This window comes from Ictalurus punctatus, chromosome 18, assembly GCF_001660625.3.
Source record: "Ictalurus punctatus breed USDA103 chromosome 18, Coco_2.0, whole genome shotgun sequence".
NCBI classification, from domain to species: Eukaryota; Metazoa; Chordata; class Actinopteri; order Siluriformes; family Ictaluridae; genus Ictalurus; species Ictalurus punctatus.
Window position 1 is genome coordinate 1,534,552 of NC_030433.2, and position 17,949 is coordinate 1,552,500.

Consider the following 17,949-nt stretch of genomic DNA (forward strand, 5'->3'; position numbering starts at 1 on the left):
AGAACATGATTGAATCTTATTTATTTAACTGTAAACAAATTGTGTGTGTGTGTTTGTATGTAGATAAACAAAAGGAGAACGACTGTCTGAGAGAGACTTTGTCCAGGCGCACGGCCAAACTCGAGCTCAGTAGAAAAGAGTGTGAAACGCTGCGTGAGGAACGCACACACTTGCAGAACAGCCTGTACAGGTAACACACATTGGGATTTTTTTTTTTTTTGGAGAGTGATCAGTTACACACCTTTAGCCTGTACTCTTAACACACACACACACACACACACACTCCAAACTGGATTGCAATAAAGATAACTTGAAAGGTCGTACACAGGCATACACCTACTTCCAGATTCACTTACATGCTAATAAAAATGATGTAACGCATGGCCTTGTTCCCTCCGGAAATGCACCTAAAGGTCCTGAGTTCCTGAAAAGGGTCTGCCGTGAGCGACAGAGACGGGCATTTCTGTTAAATAGCGTCTGTGTGTATTGGGGACGGTGTGTAAAACAATTGTGTGCGTTTGTAGGTTGCAATGTGAGCAAAATCTCCAAAAGCAGCAGTTGGCAGACACCCAACAACTTCTGCAATCGGTGCAAGTGGAGCTCCAGGTGCACGAACAGATCAGGAACTCGGTACACACCCACACAGGTACACAGCGTACACACACACCCATACGTGCACAGACCAAAAAAGGTTTGCAATATTTATATATAAGGTGTGTGTGTGTGTCTCTAGAAGAGGAGCACGGTGGTTCCGAGTCCTCTGATGTGGATCTGAAGGAGTTACTGAGCGAAGTACGGAGTCTGCGTCGGCAGCTGGAGAGAAGCATCCAGACCAACAGCGCACTGAGACACAAACTGGAACAACAACTGCTGACCCAAACTGATCCTCCATCTACCATCAACATCAACTATCTACTGCCTCAAGCAGGTCTACAAATACATATCTGCTATTAATTTTAAAATACACATTAAAATGAACATAGTCGATGAGTCAGTTCGCATTTGTCGTCAGTGTTCTCATAAATCTTCACTTTCGTGCTCTGCACGTGACGTGAAATTTGATTGCCGGAACAAATGGCAGTTATTTGGTGTTATTAATCACGGTCATCCCAATGATTGGGCTGTTTTTGATCAAATGATCACAACACCGTCCTTCAATCTGTTTGCAAAAGCATTTCCCTTTCAGTCCGCTAGGTGGCAGTGCACCTCTTTTTGGAATAATCAATAAACCCAGAAAATTTTGGAAAAGTTATTGAAATTTGCTTCACAAATACTTGTATAATAGAATATATGTTTAATCGTCGTCAGGACCGATGTTCGGGTTACGGTTCTTAAGAAGAGAGAACGCAAAAGTACATAAAAAAATAAAAAGAAGGCGCCCTCGCTCTACTACACACTTCCCGCACCAAGCGCTTGGGAGAGTTGCCAAATGACACGAAATTCAAATGGCAAGATTTATTCAAAGAAAGGCAGAGTATATGTATTGTACTCGACACACAATAGAGACAAAGGGTTAACTATTGACTGGCCAGGTGGAAGGGCATATTTACGTAAAACAGGAAGCATATCAATGTAAGAAAGGAACAACTCCATATATGGTATTCCGGAAGTCATAGGAATGCGAGCAAATGATACACAGCATATGGAACTGTAACCCCCATTCACAACTCCCGCCCCCCCCAACCGATTCCATACCCAAACCGTACATTGTTTATTGTTCAGTAACATCAAATGTGTTTTGGATCTTGGCAATATGCCTTCTTTATTTATTTATATCATATATTATCATGAGCATGCTGTTATATTCTCTCTCTCTCTCTCTCTCTCTCTCTCTCTCTCTCTGTCTCAGATGAAGGAGGTAAATCAGAGATGCCACGCCAACACTCGCACACAGACCCCTCCTGCGCTGCATACGGTACATTGTTCTGTTTTGGGAATTTGCATTTCTGACTGGATAAACATCTGACTTCTGAGAATTTTAACCTGCAAATGAATTACAAATGAGTTCTCACTCAATTGACTATGCATGTGTGTGCGTGTGTGTGTACATAGACAGCGGTAGCTCTGTACGAAGCGGTTCTCCAGCTTTGTCCCGACTGGTTCCAGGTCACAGGCTGTGGGCAGATCGACATGGGCGTCATGTTCTAGGCCTCATCGAGGATTACAGCGCTCTCAGCAAACAGATCAGAGAGGCCAAAAGAATCACTGCAGCCATGGATAAACAACTACAGGACCGGGTCAGACCACACACAGACAGCAATGGACACCCCATTGCTAGATTAAACTACAGGATTGAAATACACACACACACTCTCACATTGCAGGATACAATATTTTTGCCCTGAGATGCACTGGGGAAATTCACAAATAATAAATACATGCATTCACTGACAACTGCAACCTGTTCAAAATATGTAAATGAGCATGGACATGGACATGGACAAGATTTGATGACTAAATCGAATAATGAATGTTTGATAATAACAACATCTCTGAGTTCATTATTCAAACATTTATTCATTTACAAATTTCCCCAAGTCATATTAGGGGGTAAAAGCATCTACTGGACAGGGTCAGAACACACACTGCGGACATTGAATCAGCTTTAGGATAGAGTCACCACACACACACACACACACACTATCTCTCTCTCTCTCTCTCTCTCTCTCTCTCTCTCTCTCTCTCTCTCTAATTATAGCCAAGGACATATTGCTACTGTGCATGCTACTACTAACCATACACACTTGGAAATACAACGTATTTCTTTTTCATTATATCTAATTAATTATGAGGTGTGTGTGTGTGTGTGTGTTAGTTTGTGGAGTGTGCAGGTTTTTCGGGCAGTGTGAGCACCATGCAGCAGGTGCTGGAGGAGGCTGGGCGACTGCTAAAGCTGCTCTGGAGAATATCTCTGCCCACAGGAGACCTCACAGGCACTCAGCAGGTAATACACACACATCCACATAAAAAGCCACGCACACACATACACCCAGCTCTACAGGGTAGACATAACGCACAATGATTCAACACATTTCTCTGAGGACTGGGGAGACTTTGTTGCTGCAGGTAACAGTTTCCGATAAGGCTATTCGATGTCTTTCTCTTGCTGCATAAAATCTCCCCAGACGCATCGCAGCTGAAGAGTTAGATGCCGTTCATACGCAGATAAAATCAGCCAACGGAGGAAGAGCAGCGACTGGCCGTGCCGTTTCTGATCGATCGCAAACTGTGTTGCTTGATTTACAAACAGGGTCATTTGTTTCATTCATGTAATTCACTAATTTTTTGAAAGAAATAGCAGATTTTCGCGTGCTAATATTGCGGCAAGCCGCATTTAAACGAATACCGTGCGTATTATCGTAGCCTTTTCAGTCACTCGGTTATCCCGACTTGTACCGCAGCGCTGTTAAATACCCTATTCTGATTGGTTGATAGACGGTCTAAGGCATGCAGATATTTTTCAATAAGTGCACAGCTAGAACAAGTAGTTCCAGTCAGGTCCTTACCACGTTACAGTTCCATATCACTTCACCAAGTTAACTGGAATGACGGATCAGAAACGAACGTCTAGACAGGCTTGAGGGTGAAAAACAGCAACTTAGGCAGTCAGTGTGATTAACAGTTGGCTTAAAGCCAAGAACTTAAATAAAACGTTGTTGTTGTTTCATGTTAATGTCTTGAAAGAGTCCAGAAGAAATCCATTAACTAAAGACAAATAAGACTAGCCATTCAGTTAGGTCAAAATAAACGGCGCCATATAAAAGGATTTTTTTTTTTTTTTACCGAGTTAGTGTGTCTGTGGCGGCCGAGTTTTTGTGGGAATGAGCTCGGTAATTGACGGGTCATTGGCATTAATCAACATGCGCATGGGAATGCAAAGAAAATCAACAACGCCAGTTCGGGGAGTTCAGTTCAGTTCGGCCTACCAAAACATTTACACACAGTTTAACTAAAACATCTAAATGCTGCTTACAACCCTACATTTTATCTTTTGTATTTCGCTCTCTCTCTCTGTCTCCCCCTGTCTCTCGTTCACAGAATGACGTGCTGAGGAGCGAGATCGTTCAGCTGAGAAGCAGACTGCGTCAGCAGGAGCGAATGCTGACCGGAGCGGTCAAACGCCTGCGCTCCACCAATCAGCTCAAAGAGGGCATGGAGCGGATCATCATCGAGCAGCGTAAGACATTTCACAAAACTCACGCGGACTCGTGTGTCCCTTCTGTACCCGACCGTTTTTTAACCACTTCTGTCTGTCTCCGTAGTGTCACTGACTCACGGCGTTTTAAGGAAAGCACGAGGAAACCTCGAGGTGAGTTAGTGATTCAGCACAATGTTACCCACGACTTTTTTTTTTTCTTTTCGTTTTACTTCTCATTCAGGAACAAACCTGTCCAGAGAGGAGTCAGTGCTCCTTGGGGTTATAGTTTATTTAGTGACAAATAACCTATAAAATGACTTCAAATGGTCACAGTGACCACGTTTATAAAAAAAAAATAATAATAAAAAAAAGAGCGTTTTGGTTCCTTTGTGATGTTGGCTCAAATTTAGCCTATTACCCAAAAACATTTCAAATTCAACTTAGAAGCCAATAAATACTCACATCTACCTCTGAGCCCAGTTGGAGATAGAAAAAAGACACCAGCCGTGAGTGAGAAGAAGCAAGGGTCCAGCTTTATTGTTCCGTTCCACCACACGAGATCCACACCGATGAGAATTCTCAGAAGTGATCCCAATACCCCGAGCTTAAGCTCCAGTATTTATACTGTATTTACACACTAAATAACCCATATGTTTCCAGATGACTATGATCTCACTACCAATAGGGTTAAAAAAGAGCTCATTTAGCTTACTCTTATGTTCCAGAAAAGGCCTATTTCACTTACACATAGAATTGAAACCAGGGGTTTTAATTTACACATAAAATCAGAACCTAGGGATTTCTAATAACCCAGAAAATAAAACCCAGAGTTTTCAGTCACCCAGAGAATCAGAAACCAGAGTTTTCAGTCACCCGGAGGATCAGAAACCAGAGTTTTCAGTCACCCGGAGGATCAGAAACCAGAGTTTTCAGTCACCCGGAGGATAGAACGTGGACAAGACTAAACAACCTAGAGGGACCTTGGTCTTATCGTTATCTCGAGGGGGGGCAGCTTGACCCAGCCGCCCATATAAATGGCTCCTCATGGTTCTTTCTTAAAATTAAGGCCTCCCTTCCGAGCCTGCATTTATAGTTTATCATTTATTTTCATATTAGCTCAATATCTCTATTTTATATATAGTTATACTGCTTGATAACACGGTTTACTGTACTTCCTACTTCATAATATCATTATATTACCCTTCTACTGTCCCACATATCCTATTATTCTGCTTTTTATAAAGAGTATATATATTATTATTATTATATTACCCTTAAAATATCTTAATATTCCTTTTTATTATTCTTATAAAGTTATTGTAGTATGTGTGTGAGAGGGAGAGTGTGTGTGTGTGTGTGTGTGTGTGTGTGTGTGTGTGTGTGTGTGTGTGTGTGTGTGTGTGTTATGTCTACTTGCCCGCCCTTGACTGTACGAGCGTGTGTGTGTGTGTGTGTGTGTGTGTGTGTGTGTGTGTGTGTTATGTCTACTTGCTCAGCTCGTATACCTCTTTTTGACTTTTTTGACTACTACTGCTCTTAAAGATCTTTAACGTGTAATTCCAATTCAATATCAGTCAATATCCGCCTCACACTACTTCTGTGTGTCTCGGTGCCCGTCTTTTCTTCTTCTCCCCTTCACTGGATACTAGGTCTCCCTCATGTTTATTTTATGACATTTTTTATCCACAACAGTGCCATATAAACATTGTTATAGCATGATTTTGAGAAATGTTGTATACAAATTGATGCTGGTCGTAATATAAAATAGCATAACGTTGCTCCTGAGGGTACTGACAACACCAAATAATTAGATATGGTGTGTGTGTGTGTGTGTGTGTGTGTGTGTGACCAGTAAGCAACGGAAACCCTTCAGGTTTTGAGCAGCTCCCCAAAAGCATCGAGCCGAAGCCGTTCCTTTATGTAAGGGAAACGATGTAATCAGCAAAACAAAAGCACGCGTTTTACGTAACGCAGTTCCCATCACGCATGACTTTACAGGTCGGGTCGTCGGGTCCGAGTGCTTTCTCTCCACAAGCGAACCGCTTCAGAGTTTGCATTCGGTTGGACCGACATCACCTCGTTCAGGCGGTTTGTTTTGTCGCCGATCCTAGTGTCAGGGTCACGTGTGTCTAAACGAGTCGAGCCGAGGGAGGAAACGCACCGGGTTCTGAAACGAGCGCCCCAAACGATCCAGGTGTGAAAATGTCCTAAACGGAGATCATGAAGGACACATTCAAAATAAATGAACAGCCAATTATTTGACTCGGCACGAGGGTGCTTTCACGGATGCAGCACTTCGGTTTGAATCACGTTTACCCCTCCTACTTTTTTTTTATTTTTATTTTTTTATATTTTACTTGGAATGGACTCATTGTGAAGAAGATTTGTAATATGGGACGTGATGATGAGTCGAAACTCTGTGTGAAGTTTGTATCTTTGTAATTAAATGGCGGTCACTTTGGGACTGCATGGTGTAATCCCAACAGCAGGGGGGTGCAAAGGCACCTCTTGCACTCTCTAATCACCTCATTATGTACAGTATCTAGCATGGTGACACTAATCTCTCTCTCTTCTCTCACCCCGTATCTGTTCTGTAACCTCTCTGTCACAGTCTAAGTATGTTTTTGGGATAAAAGGCCTACAGATGGAAGGTTAGTTTTAATGAAGATGTATATGTTGGGAGGTTTTTGTGTGTTTATTTTCACATTTTCACATTTCGCATGACATGCAAAAAAAAAACAACCAAAAAAAACCAGCATGTGCCCTTTTCTTTGCGGTGTTTTGAAATGCGCGTGTGTGTGTGTGTGTGTGTGTGTGCATGAAATTGCCATCCATACTGCTAAAATATCAGCTCATTTAAGCCAGAGAGAAGCCTTTATTGACCTTTACTTTTACCCGTATTCCTTGAGTGTTACGCACACATACATGGATTTACTCGATCATGTAAAAGCTACTTTTCCGGCATTTAATGACTAATTTTGATTTTTATTGTTTGTATTTATTTATTTACTTACTTACTTACTTATTTATTTTGCCTTTCAGGAAATCCCACTGAATGCCCAGTGACCAGTCAGCAGGCAGACGCCCCTCCCTAACCCACCTCCTCTACCCTACCTTTAAAAGGACACTTAAGCTGTCAATCATGACTCATCCCTGAAGTTCAAAGTCAATGCCTTTCATGTGGGATTTGTTTTCCCCTCGTGAGAGTATTCTGATGTGCTCATATTCAGTTTTGGAGACACCAAATGAATTTGCACATTTTACAGAGACGTATCTCTAGTAAATAGTTTTGTATTTAATGCTTTTTTCTTTTCTTTTTTTTTTTTTTTTTTAAAGGCTCCTTTCATAGAACTCGCTCTTGTCCACTGCCTGTTTGCTGTACCGTCATGTTTTATACTGTAGTAATCGGTTAAGCACAGCTGTGACCCGTAGTTCATCTACAATGCCTAACGGTTGTGGTACAGATCCATTAAAACCACCGCAGCACTGATTCAGTATCAAGCCTTTCATTTGGAAAATTAAGAGTTTCAGAACTGGATGTCTGAAATCTACAGAGTATAAAACGGTTTAAGGGCAGCTGTGGGTGTTACTGATGATGATTGATTGACAAACATGTTTAGGCTAAGTTGTAGGTTAAGTGTGAATATGCTCAACCTAAAATTCAAGGATAGTTCAGTCCAAAGTTAGAATAATGGGAACTGTAATTAGCTATATGGTAAGAATTAAACAAATACTCCAGGGTTTTTCAGCCATGTTTCTACCGAGCAGATCTGTATTGACTGTGAGACTGTGTAGTTTCCATAAACAATCATTTTAAGACATTTCCTCTACTAAGAAGAGAAGGGCAAACATGTTTACTCTAAACACAGGCAGTCTTACGTCATTCATCACTTTCTCAAAACGGGTTCTGGGAGCGATGGGGACGAGGCAGGGACACATCCTGGGTGGGACACCAGTCCGTCTCAGGGGGACCATGCAATTTAGCTTGACTAATCCACCCACTGGCTTTGCAGAGCTGGGAGGTAACTGGAGATGGCCAGACCACTGGGTCAGGTCACTTCTTCTCTAAAACAGCAGGTCTTGTGGGGTGTTCCCGGTATACAGGGAACACCCTACCAAAAAGTGGTCCAAGGAAGGACAATCGGTGACCAGCAACAGGACGCCCAAGTCTTACTGATGCACGTGGGGAGCGAAGGCTAGCCCGTCTGGTCCGATCCCACAGAAGAGCTACTCTAGCACGTACTGCTGAAAAGCTTCATGTTGACGATGATAGAAAGGTGTCAGAACACGCAGTGTATCCAGCTCGCTGTGTATGGGTCCGCATCGCTGCAAACCAGTCAGTGTGTCCATGATGACCGCTGTCCATCGCTGAAAGCGCCCACAATGGGCACGTGAGCATCGGAACTGGACCAGGGAGTAACGGAAGAAGATGGCCTGGTCTGACGAGTCACGTTTAAAACGGCTTAAACAGTAACTACAATTCTGTAAGAAGTTCCAGTTTTGATTCGATTAGAATCACGTGTAAAGCCCGTGCTGCGCTTGCCAAGCCACCGATCAATCACTCACCCCCCATCGCTTGTCCCACCCGCACATTTCTTTGTTCTTTGTTTTAAACTCTATTCTTGGCTGTATTAAATCCATAAGTATTTGGACAGAGACACAAAGTCTGGAGTTGGCTCCGAGTGTTGAATTTGCATCCGGTAGCCGTTCGTGAGAACTTTCAAGGTGCAACTTTCAATAATGTGTCAATGCAAGTGAAGGAGGCCACCATTAGGCTGAAAAAAACAACAACAACAAAAAAAAAAACGACGACAACGCAGACCTATCGGAGAGATAGCAGAAAATTTAGGAGTGGCCAAATCAACAATTTGGTACATTTTGTCAACAATTTGTCGAAGGCTACAATCGAGAGACGCCTTCACGAATGTAAATTCAGATGATGTACTTCAAGAGGCAAATCATTCATAACACTCAAGAACAAAAAGGCCAGATCACACTTTGCTATAAAATATCTTTAAAAAAAAAACAACCCCATTTTAAACCCTGAGCAGTTCTGGATAAGTATTCTTTGGACAGATGAAACCAAGATTAATTTGTAGCAGCATGATGGGAAGAGAAGAGTACGGAGAAGGAAAGGAAGAGCTCATGATGCAAAGCATACCACATCATCTATCAAACCTGGTGGAGGCAGTGTTACGGCATGGGCGTGTACGGCTGCCGGTGGAACTGTGTCACTGGTGTTTATAGATGATGTGACTGCCGATAGAAGGAGCAGGAGGAATTCCGAAGCGTACAGAGTTGCGCTTCCTGCAAAACTGATGGCACGGCGCTTCACAGTACAGACGATTAATGCCTCAAAACATATAGAGAAAGCGACGCAAGAGCTTCTCAAGGCGAAGAAATGGAGTGTTCTTAAACGGCCGAGTCAGTCACCTGACCTCAACCCAGTTGAGCACGCTTTTCACTTTACTGAAGACAGGAAGACCCACAAACCAGCAGCAACTGAAGGCGGCTGCAGTAAAGGCCTGGAAAAGCATCTCAAGGGTTCGAGGAAACTCGGCATTCGGTGATGCCTGTGGGTTCCAGGTTTTAGGCAGTCACTGATTGCAAATAATCCTTATTTTTATAATCGTTTGTTTGTACGCTCACTTTTGAGCCTGTGAAAACTGAGAGACTCTCTAAATAAATAAATAAATAAATAAAGGCTGTGATTCTAAACGGTTAATGCTATTTGAATTTTTTTTTTTGTTAAACTCCTCGAATTAAAGCTGAACGTCTACACTTAAGTCACATCTCGACTGCTTCATTTCAAATCCACGGCGGTGGGGTGCAGAGGCGAAATGACATAAATGCCGGACCCGACTGTACATGAATATTTCGTTTGTGGCGCCAGACCAAAGATTTCATAAGATCTTCCTTCTTCCTGTAATGTGTTTTGATATGCAAACTAGCACAGGACGGGTTCTGGTGAATTCTAGAATTTGCATGAATTATTTTCCCATGGAAAGACCTACCAACACTGCTGGAGAAGGAAACCGCGGGGGTGATTAAAAGTGTTTCAGGTAATGTGAAACCCAATTCCATCTGTTCATTAACAAGGAAGTGCGATCATATCTCTCTGTTGTTGTTTTCTTTGCTATATTATCGTTTTACTCGGTAACATTAATGTTTGGTTGGTAAGGAAATAATCCCTGTGCTGCGGGGGTTTCCTCCCTCCGTTGAAAGACATGCATGGTAGGCTGATTGGCGTGTCCAAATTGTCCATAGTGTGTGAATGTGTATGTGAGTGTGCCCTGCGATGGATTGGCATCCCGTCCAGGGTGTACCCCGCCTCGTGCCCGATGCGCCCTGGGAAAGGCTCCAGGTTTCCCCGTGACCCTGTAGGATAAGCCGTGAAGAAAATGGATGGTTAAGAAATAGGCCATGCTAATCACAAATTAGCAAGGTAGCTTATCTAGCTAGCTACTCAATCTTAAAAATCGTCCTATAGTTTATGATTTAATGCATGTACCATGCCAAACATTTCACATATTAAACAGTATAATATTGGTATTTTTTTCACTGCACTCTTCCTTGCGCAACTCTCCAAGTCGACCAAATTGCAAGGGGATTTAGATCGGGCTCTGTCTGGGTCATTCCAAAACACGGATCGTCATCTGAAGCGGGTCCCTTTTTCTTGGATTTGTTCTTCGGGTCGTCATCGTGCTGGAAGGTAAAACTTTTCCTTCGTCTTAACTGTGTAACCGAGATAGATTGGTATTTATCGGAAAATACTGCTGTGAATGAAGCAAACAACACACAAGTCTGCTTACTGAGTGGAAAAACCCGCCTCCTGACCCACGTGAACATGATCTAGGTCAAGCGTTGACATACATGTCAACTGAATCAATACAAAGAGTTAAAATGCTGAACAGAGATGCTGTACTGCTTATGCTTGCATATATATAATATATATATATATATATATAATGCTGGGAAATCTTGCTTTCTTAAATGCTACAAATGCTGGCATACGACTGATTAAAGGAGGTCACTGTGGTGTTGTGAAGCCTGCAGGTAGACTCGACAGGATATTGTGGCCTAGCATCCTTTGCTCAGTGACTGAAAACCACACACACACACACACTTATGCTTAAATAAATGCTTAGCAGATTAGCAACATTTCACTCGATGCTAAGTCTACCAGCGATTCTGACGTTAAGGATCCGATGTGCCTTGGCGATATTATAGTACATATACTGTGTGTGAAACTGTTTGTTCTTTGCTAAGATTTTCGCGGTGGAGATCTACGCCATCGTCATCGTTAAGTACTGTATTCACGATTGTTATCCTGCTTGAAACTATTCTGCAATAAACCAAATCCACTTGGGTGGAGATCTGTCCATCCGTCCTTCCTTCTTCTATAGCGCTTTATTCTTTTCAGGGTCACGGGGAAGCTGGAGCCTATCCCAGGGCGCATCGGGCACAAGGCGGGGTACACCCTCAGCTCACACAGAACCCATGAATGCTTACAGGAACTGCAGATGTACAAGAAACCTAACTGTGAGAACACACTCCTTCAAACCAGCTTATACAGCGAATGCTATACTGGGTTTTTTTTTTTGTAATGACCACGACTGAACAAAGCCTCGAACGCAGACACGTACTGTGTGAAAACGGTTAGGCTACCGGCCATGTCTACACATTATCCCCTCTCTAAATGGCAATACAAATCGAGTTTAGTGCTGAAGTGTAAAGCACAGCACGTCCAGTGTGAACCTGGGGAAGGTTAGGGAAAATTAGTGGGGGTTTTTTGTTGTTGTTGTTGTTGTTGTTGTTGTTTTAGTTTTACAAACAATTTACTCTTCTTTGCGGGAATTAAGTTAGGCGTAGTGCGCTTTACCCGAGCACAAACGACGCAGAAAGCAGTATTATGCGTGAGAAAATGGCTTCGATATGCTTTTGTTCGACAACTCTTCAGTATAAACACGTCCGAACACGCTGCTGATCTTCCACACACATCCAAATATATATATATATATATTTAAAATCCTGAGGTCATAAAGTGGTGTACCGAGCTGCACAAATGAGCTTCAAAATATGGACAATAGCAGGATGTCCTCTAACTCGTACTCCAGATACAGGAAGAGATACCCCCCCTTTTCCTGTATTTCATGATCCAGTGCTTGTGTGACTTTTGATGAGTTGTCACACCGCACCACAATCGCAATTCTTAGAAATGAAAAAGGAAGTTTGTCTAACGGGTCGTTAGTTCCCGTCAGCCTGGTGAACATTGGTGATAATATGATGATCCTCTTAATTTGCATATTTTCCTAAATGTACTAAAGCCAGCTCTTATGACTGCACGGTGTATGCTTGTTGGAGATCATTGGGATCATAGGAACGAATAAAATACTGAGTACTTTCATACTCCGTCTCTCTCTCTCTCTCTCTATCTCTCTGTCTCTCTCTCTCTCTCTCTCTCTCTCTCTCTCTCTCTCTCTCTCTCTGCTTTGTGACATGGTGTATTATCATGCTAGACGTATCCATTAGAAGACGGTAAATTGTGACCGTGAAAGGACGCACGTGATCAGCGACAATACTCCATATAGGCGGTGGCATTCGGGCGACGGTATTAACGGGCCCAAAGTGTGCCTAGAAAACATTCCCCACACTATTACGCTACCTCCACCAGCCTGGAGCGTCGACACGAGGCAGGTCGGGTCCATGGATTCATGCCGTCGGAGCCCAAATCTGAACCTACCATCTGTGTGCCTCAGCAGAAACTGAGATGCATCGGACCACGTTTTTCCAGTCTTCAGCTGTCCAGTGTTGTCCAGCCTCAGCTGCCTGTTCTTGGCTGACGACGGTGGAACCTGACGTGGTCTTCTGCTGTTGTAAACCATCCATCGTCGGGCATTCTGAGCAGCTTTTCTGCTCACCACAATTGGACATTAAGGATGAGTTACTCTAGCCCTTCTGTCAGCTGGAACCGATCTGCCCATTCTCCGTCGACCTCTCTCGTAAACAAGGCGATCCCTCCCCCCAGAGCTCCGGCTCGCCAGATGTTTTTTTTGGCACCGACAATCATACCACGGACGAAATCACCGAGATCATACTTTTCCCACATTCTGACGGTTGATGTGAACGTTACCCGAAGCTGCCGTCCCGTATATTTCATACATAATCAAACATAAACATGATTGTCTGATCAGATAATTGCATGAATGTGAAGGTGTGCAGATGTTCCTAATAAACTGCTCAGTCAGTGTTCATAGAAATTCGTCATTTTGCTCATGTAAGGAAGATGAATCCTTTTAGTTTAGCCACACGTTAACGGAAATCATGAACATGTGGACTGTAAGGTAAAGACACAGATTCACTGTTACTCCAGTAAGGAGTAGCGAGTGAGTGTGCGGCAAATACAAATGCTTAATAGCTTTCTTTCTACACGTCCCACATGCCACGAGCGTGGCTAAACATTCCAGCGTCGTCCGCCTTCTTCATGGGGTCATCGTAGTCAAATGCTGACCGTTCTACTTCCTATTCAACATGAAGGACTGGGTGTAGTAGTTATGGATCGTTATTCATACCGACACATGGAGCCATAGGTCGTGCTGTCGAATCATATAATCTCACAAAATACGCGGGTTGAGAGACGAACTGTTATACGCTGAAAGTCATACATGCTGGATTTCAGCCTCACATCGCTTGCAAAAGAATCTCTGATATCGTTGGCATACCGAACCTAACTCCTCTCTTACTTCGCAGTGCTGTACTCTGACCAAGTCTAAGTCATGAAAGATTGGCTTTGGGAGCTGACCAGGCCTGAGGGCGTATATTCTGGCTCGCCAGTGTAAGAAATGCCGTATCTTTTTCCGAACGCCCGCTGTTTCCAAGAAAGTCGTCATGAAATGACTCAGGATGTATCAGTAAAGTCAAGACTCGCCCTTACACCGCCATGACATGTGCAGTGTAAAGAACTGCAAAGCCAGGAGTTTCCTTTTTATGTTGAGTTGCTGAGAATGTCGAAAATGGGAGTCTGCTCGATGATCTCGGGCTATTTCGAGAAGGCTGAAGTTGAGGTCAGTCTCTAAACCGAGGGATTCAGAATGTCCGTGTTTCCTGTTGAAATAACAATCTGATGTGTGGATTCACTCCCATCGCAAGCCTCCGTCGCCAATAACAAAACAGCATTTTGGAGCCTAGTAACAGCTTTTCTGTCTCATTACTGCAATCACACATGCTCGCTCGCTCGCTCTCTCTCTTCTGCTCTCTCTCTCTCTCTCTCTCTCTCTCTCTCTCTCTCTCTCTCTCTTCTGCTCTCTCTCTCTTTCTTCCTCTCTCTCTCTCTCTCTCTCTCTCTCTCTCTCTTCTGCTCTCTCTCTCTTTCTTCCTCTCTCTCTCTCTCTCTCTCTCTCTCACTCTCTCTCTTCTGCTCTCTCTCTCTTTCTTCCTCTCTCTCTCTCTCTCTCTCTCTCTCTCTCTCTCTCTTCTGCTCTCTCTCTCTTTCTTCCTCTCTCTCTCTCTCTCTCTCTCTCACTCTCTCTCTTCTGCTCTCTCTCTTTCTTCCTCTCTCTCTCTCTCTCTTCTGCTCTCTCTCTTTCTTCCTCTCTCTCTCTCTCTCTTCTGCTCTCTCTCTTTCTTCCTCTCTCTCTCTCTCTCACTCTCTCTTCTGCTCTCTCTTTCTTCCTCTTTCTCTCTCTCTCTTCTGCTCTCTCCCTTTCTTCCTCTCTCTCTCACTCTCTCTCTTCTGCTCTCTCTCTCTTTCTTCCTCTCTCTCTCTCTCTCTTCTGCTCTCTCTCTTTCTTCCTCTCTCTCTCTCTCTCTCTCACACTCTCTCTCTTCTGCTCTCTTTCTTCTGCTCTCTTTCTTCCTCTCTCTGTCTCTCTCACTCTCTCTCTCTTCTGCTCTCTCTTTCTTCCTCTCTCTCTCTCTCTCTCTCTCTCTCTCTTCTGCTCTCTCTCTTTCTTCCTCTCTCTCACACTCTCTCTCTCTTCTGCTCTCTTTCTTCTGCTCTCTTTCTTCCTCTCTCTCTCTCTCTCTCTCTCACTCTCTCTCTCTCTCTTCTGCTCTCTCTCTTTCTTCCCCTCTCTCTCTCTCTCTCTCTCTCTCTCTCGCAATTATTACTTACTTATTTCTGGAAAATTGAAATGTTGTGTCACTTTTTGTTGTTGTTAAATGTGTGTGCTGTTAGCATACACACATGCTGCTAGCGCCTAGCATGCGTAGGTGTCTGATGTAGGTGGGGAACCAGACACCAGAACCGTTGCATATCTCTGTCTGCACATAAGGCGGTTTTGAAAGATGCTTCGACAGATTGTTTGTGTTTCTGCCCTTACACGCAAAAATCTTGTTGCACTTGTGGCAACGGGCGTTATCTGCCACACTGCTCTCACCACCATCTGTGTATTAAGCGGGAACTTTCGTGTCGTGCGTGCGTGCGTGCGTGCGTGCCCACCCACTGTTGCATGTTTCTCGAATACCGTTCATGAGAGATCTCACTTCTAGATTGCGAATAACGAACATGCAGACGATTGTCTTAATGTTATCGCAAATTAGAAATGGCTGGTGAGATAAAATGCGCACGATAACGTTTATTAGCAATAATAAATTACTATAAGAAAATAAATACAGCGGTAAGCACGTTCTCCTCACACCTCCAGGGTCGGGGGTTCGATTCACACCGTGACCCTGTGTGTGCGGAGTTCGCGTGTTCTCCCCGTGCTGCGGGGGTTTCCTCCGGGTACTCCGGTTTCCTCCGCCGGTCCAAAGACACGCACGGTAGTCTGATCGGCGTGTCTAAAGTGTCCGTAGTGTGTGAACGGGTGTGTGAGTGTGTATGTGATTGTTCCCTGCGATGGACTGGCACCCTGTCCAGGGTGTACCCCGCCTTGTCCCCCATGCTCCCTGGGATAGACTCCAGGTTCCCCCATGACCCTGAAAAGGATTACGCGGTATAGAAGATGGATGGATGGATGGATTTTCTAAATTTCTCCAGAACCGAAAGCAGAACCGATAACGTCAGAGCTTATCGACACTACGGTCTTTCATCATTTAGCACCGGGGCCAGTTTGATACCGGATTTCGGTAGCCGTCCTTTCAGACAGCCACCACTTCCGGTGCTTAAAACACAAGTGTGAGTGAGTTTTGTTATCAGTGTGTGTGCGTGTGATTCACAGCTGTGAATATCTTTGGACATAAATTATAGCCGGATCGCAAAACAGCAGAAGTGTTGCAAGGAGTGTTTACCAAAAAAGGTCAATAAACCTTGTCCATGTACCAACAGCAACAAGTGCTGTGCAGACAGACGCGTACATTTGATCCTGTTTATTATTCTCGTCTGTCTACTGTAGTCATGAATGCACACACTGTTCTGGTTTATCTAATGTTTCTTTTAAAAGGATGTGTTTCAAATTTTATGTTTTTTTTTTTATGTATAAATGAATTTTTTCATTTTTATGTACTTTGTGTTTTCTGTATATTTATAGCTGGCTTTTGTTTTTTTTTTGCCGTAGCCGATACTAATGTGAAATATAAGAAAGAGATAAAAATCCGGAGTAACGGTTTAGCACAGTAATGATCAAAAGACCATGGATGAAAACCGTTTTAGAAGGAGAACATGATTTATGCTACGAATTTTCTCATCGTTTATCGTTTGTAATGTAGTGAATAGAGCATATATGCACGGTACTGATATACCGTGTAATTGTGATATTTGGATGTCTGTAGTGTTTTAAACCCTCAGTTATGTCCCCGGTTATAACCCCCGGTAGGAGCGAAACGTCAAGGCCACGCAAGGGTTAACAAATTGCAATTACTCCTACCTTACATAAGATTTTTTTCTTTTTTTAATTAACAAAAAACATGACTAGGTTTTTTAAAAAAAAAAAAAAAGTAGTACTGAATAATGTCCAACAATGACCGAGTGTTTCTACAGGCCTATAATCTATGATTAGGCCCCTGAAAAATGTCATACGAAGCCAGGAAGCCAATGCCAAATATGTCACAACACATAAAACAGTTTATGAACAGAAACGCTGAGGAAAAAGGCCACAACCAAGACCACAGCATAGAAAAAGAGCTCTGAAAAATCCACACTGGTATAAAAAACGGCTCGTGCATAATCACGTACAGCTCACGTACGGTCGCATACAGTTACGCAGTCACTTACATTCACATACAGCTGCACAGTCACACACAAAAGTTTACAATCTGCCAAGAACTGCTCATGTTTTCAAGCAGCAGTCCTTTATTAGCTCCAAAACAGTGAGTTCTTCGTGACTGAAAGCTGAAACTGAATTTATACACACTGTGTATATGGGACATTCAGATGGATTTAAATTGTAATCGCCCGAATAACATTTTAGCTGTTATCATTTATGGCGCCGAGATGACGCCGTCGGTGCTCTACGTTGTTGGGAGTTATTGCTGTGTCTAGATTGCTTCCCTGTTCACTATATTGTCTGTATAGCCTCGGTATCTCACTGCATTATTGCCCGTAATATAAATCCAGTGTGCATCCAGTAGAGCACACTACTTCATTTACATTTTATTTACATTTCTCTTCAATTAACTTCAATGCTGAGGACCACAATGCACATGCATTTCGTTTAGGGATTGATGCCACAACAGCCCATTCGTTGCGCTGTAAACAGCGGGAAAATTCCACTTTGTCTCGTTCAGTGAGGACTACACCCACATGACTCAAACTTTTACTGTACGCTTTTTCTGTGCACGCCCTACAGAGTAACTGAACACTGGTGGAGCTAACCGATCTCAGCTGATGAAAATAAACAGTACAGGATTCGACACAACACACGGGCACATCA

The 17,949-nt window shown here is 43.3% G+C and overlaps 2 protein-coding genes and 1 long non-coding RNA gene across 11 annotated transcripts in view; 2 read left to right on the forward strand and 1 right to left on the reverse strand.

The window, feature by feature from the left end:
- Positions 1-7,628, forward strand: part of cdk5rap2 (CDK5 regulatory subunit associated protein 2) — a 41,916-nt gene extending 34,288 nt beyond the window's left edge. For all 8 annotated transcript variants that reach the window (XM_053687849.1, XM_053687851.1, XM_053687857.1 and 5 more), the window contains 9 exons: positions 64-190; positions 525-646; positions 734-928; positions 1,850-1,915; positions 2,053-2,237; positions 2,816-2,944; positions 4,039-4,177; positions 4,263-4,309; positions 7,181-7,628. In XM_053687849.1, the coding sequence (XP_053543824.1) occupies positions 64-190; positions 525-646; positions 734-928; positions 1,850-1,915; positions 2,053-2,237; positions 2,816-2,944; positions 4,039-4,177; positions 4,263-4,309; positions 7,181-7,204 (1,034 nt within the window). In that variant the 3' untranslated portion in view covers positions 7,205-7,628. The remainder of the gene's footprint in view (positions 1-63; positions 191-524; positions 647-733; positions 929-1,849; positions 1,916-2,052; positions 2,238-2,815; positions 2,945-4,038; positions 4,178-4,262; positions 4,310-7,180) is intronic.
- A 2,522-nt stretch (positions 7,629-10,150) lies between these two features.
- On the forward strand, positions 10,151-10,995 carry LOC108279150 (uncharacterized). The gene is made up of 2 exons (XR_001815467.3): positions 10,151-10,200; positions 10,729-10,995. It is a non-coding gene; the product is annotated as an uncharacterized LOC108279150 (long non-coding RNA).
- Positions 10,996-17,009: 6,014 nt separating this feature from the next.
- gcnt4b.2 (glucosaminyl (N-acetyl) transferase 4b, tandem duplicate 2) overlaps positions 17,010-17,949 on the reverse strand; it is a 4,341-nt gene continuing 3,401 nt past the window's right edge. For both annotated transcript variants that reach the window (XM_017493142.3, XM_017493141.3), the window contains one exon: positions 17,010-17,949. This exon is cut by the window's right edge and continues 1,717 nt beyond it. The gene's annotated coding sequence lies outside the window, so the exon portion shown is untranslated.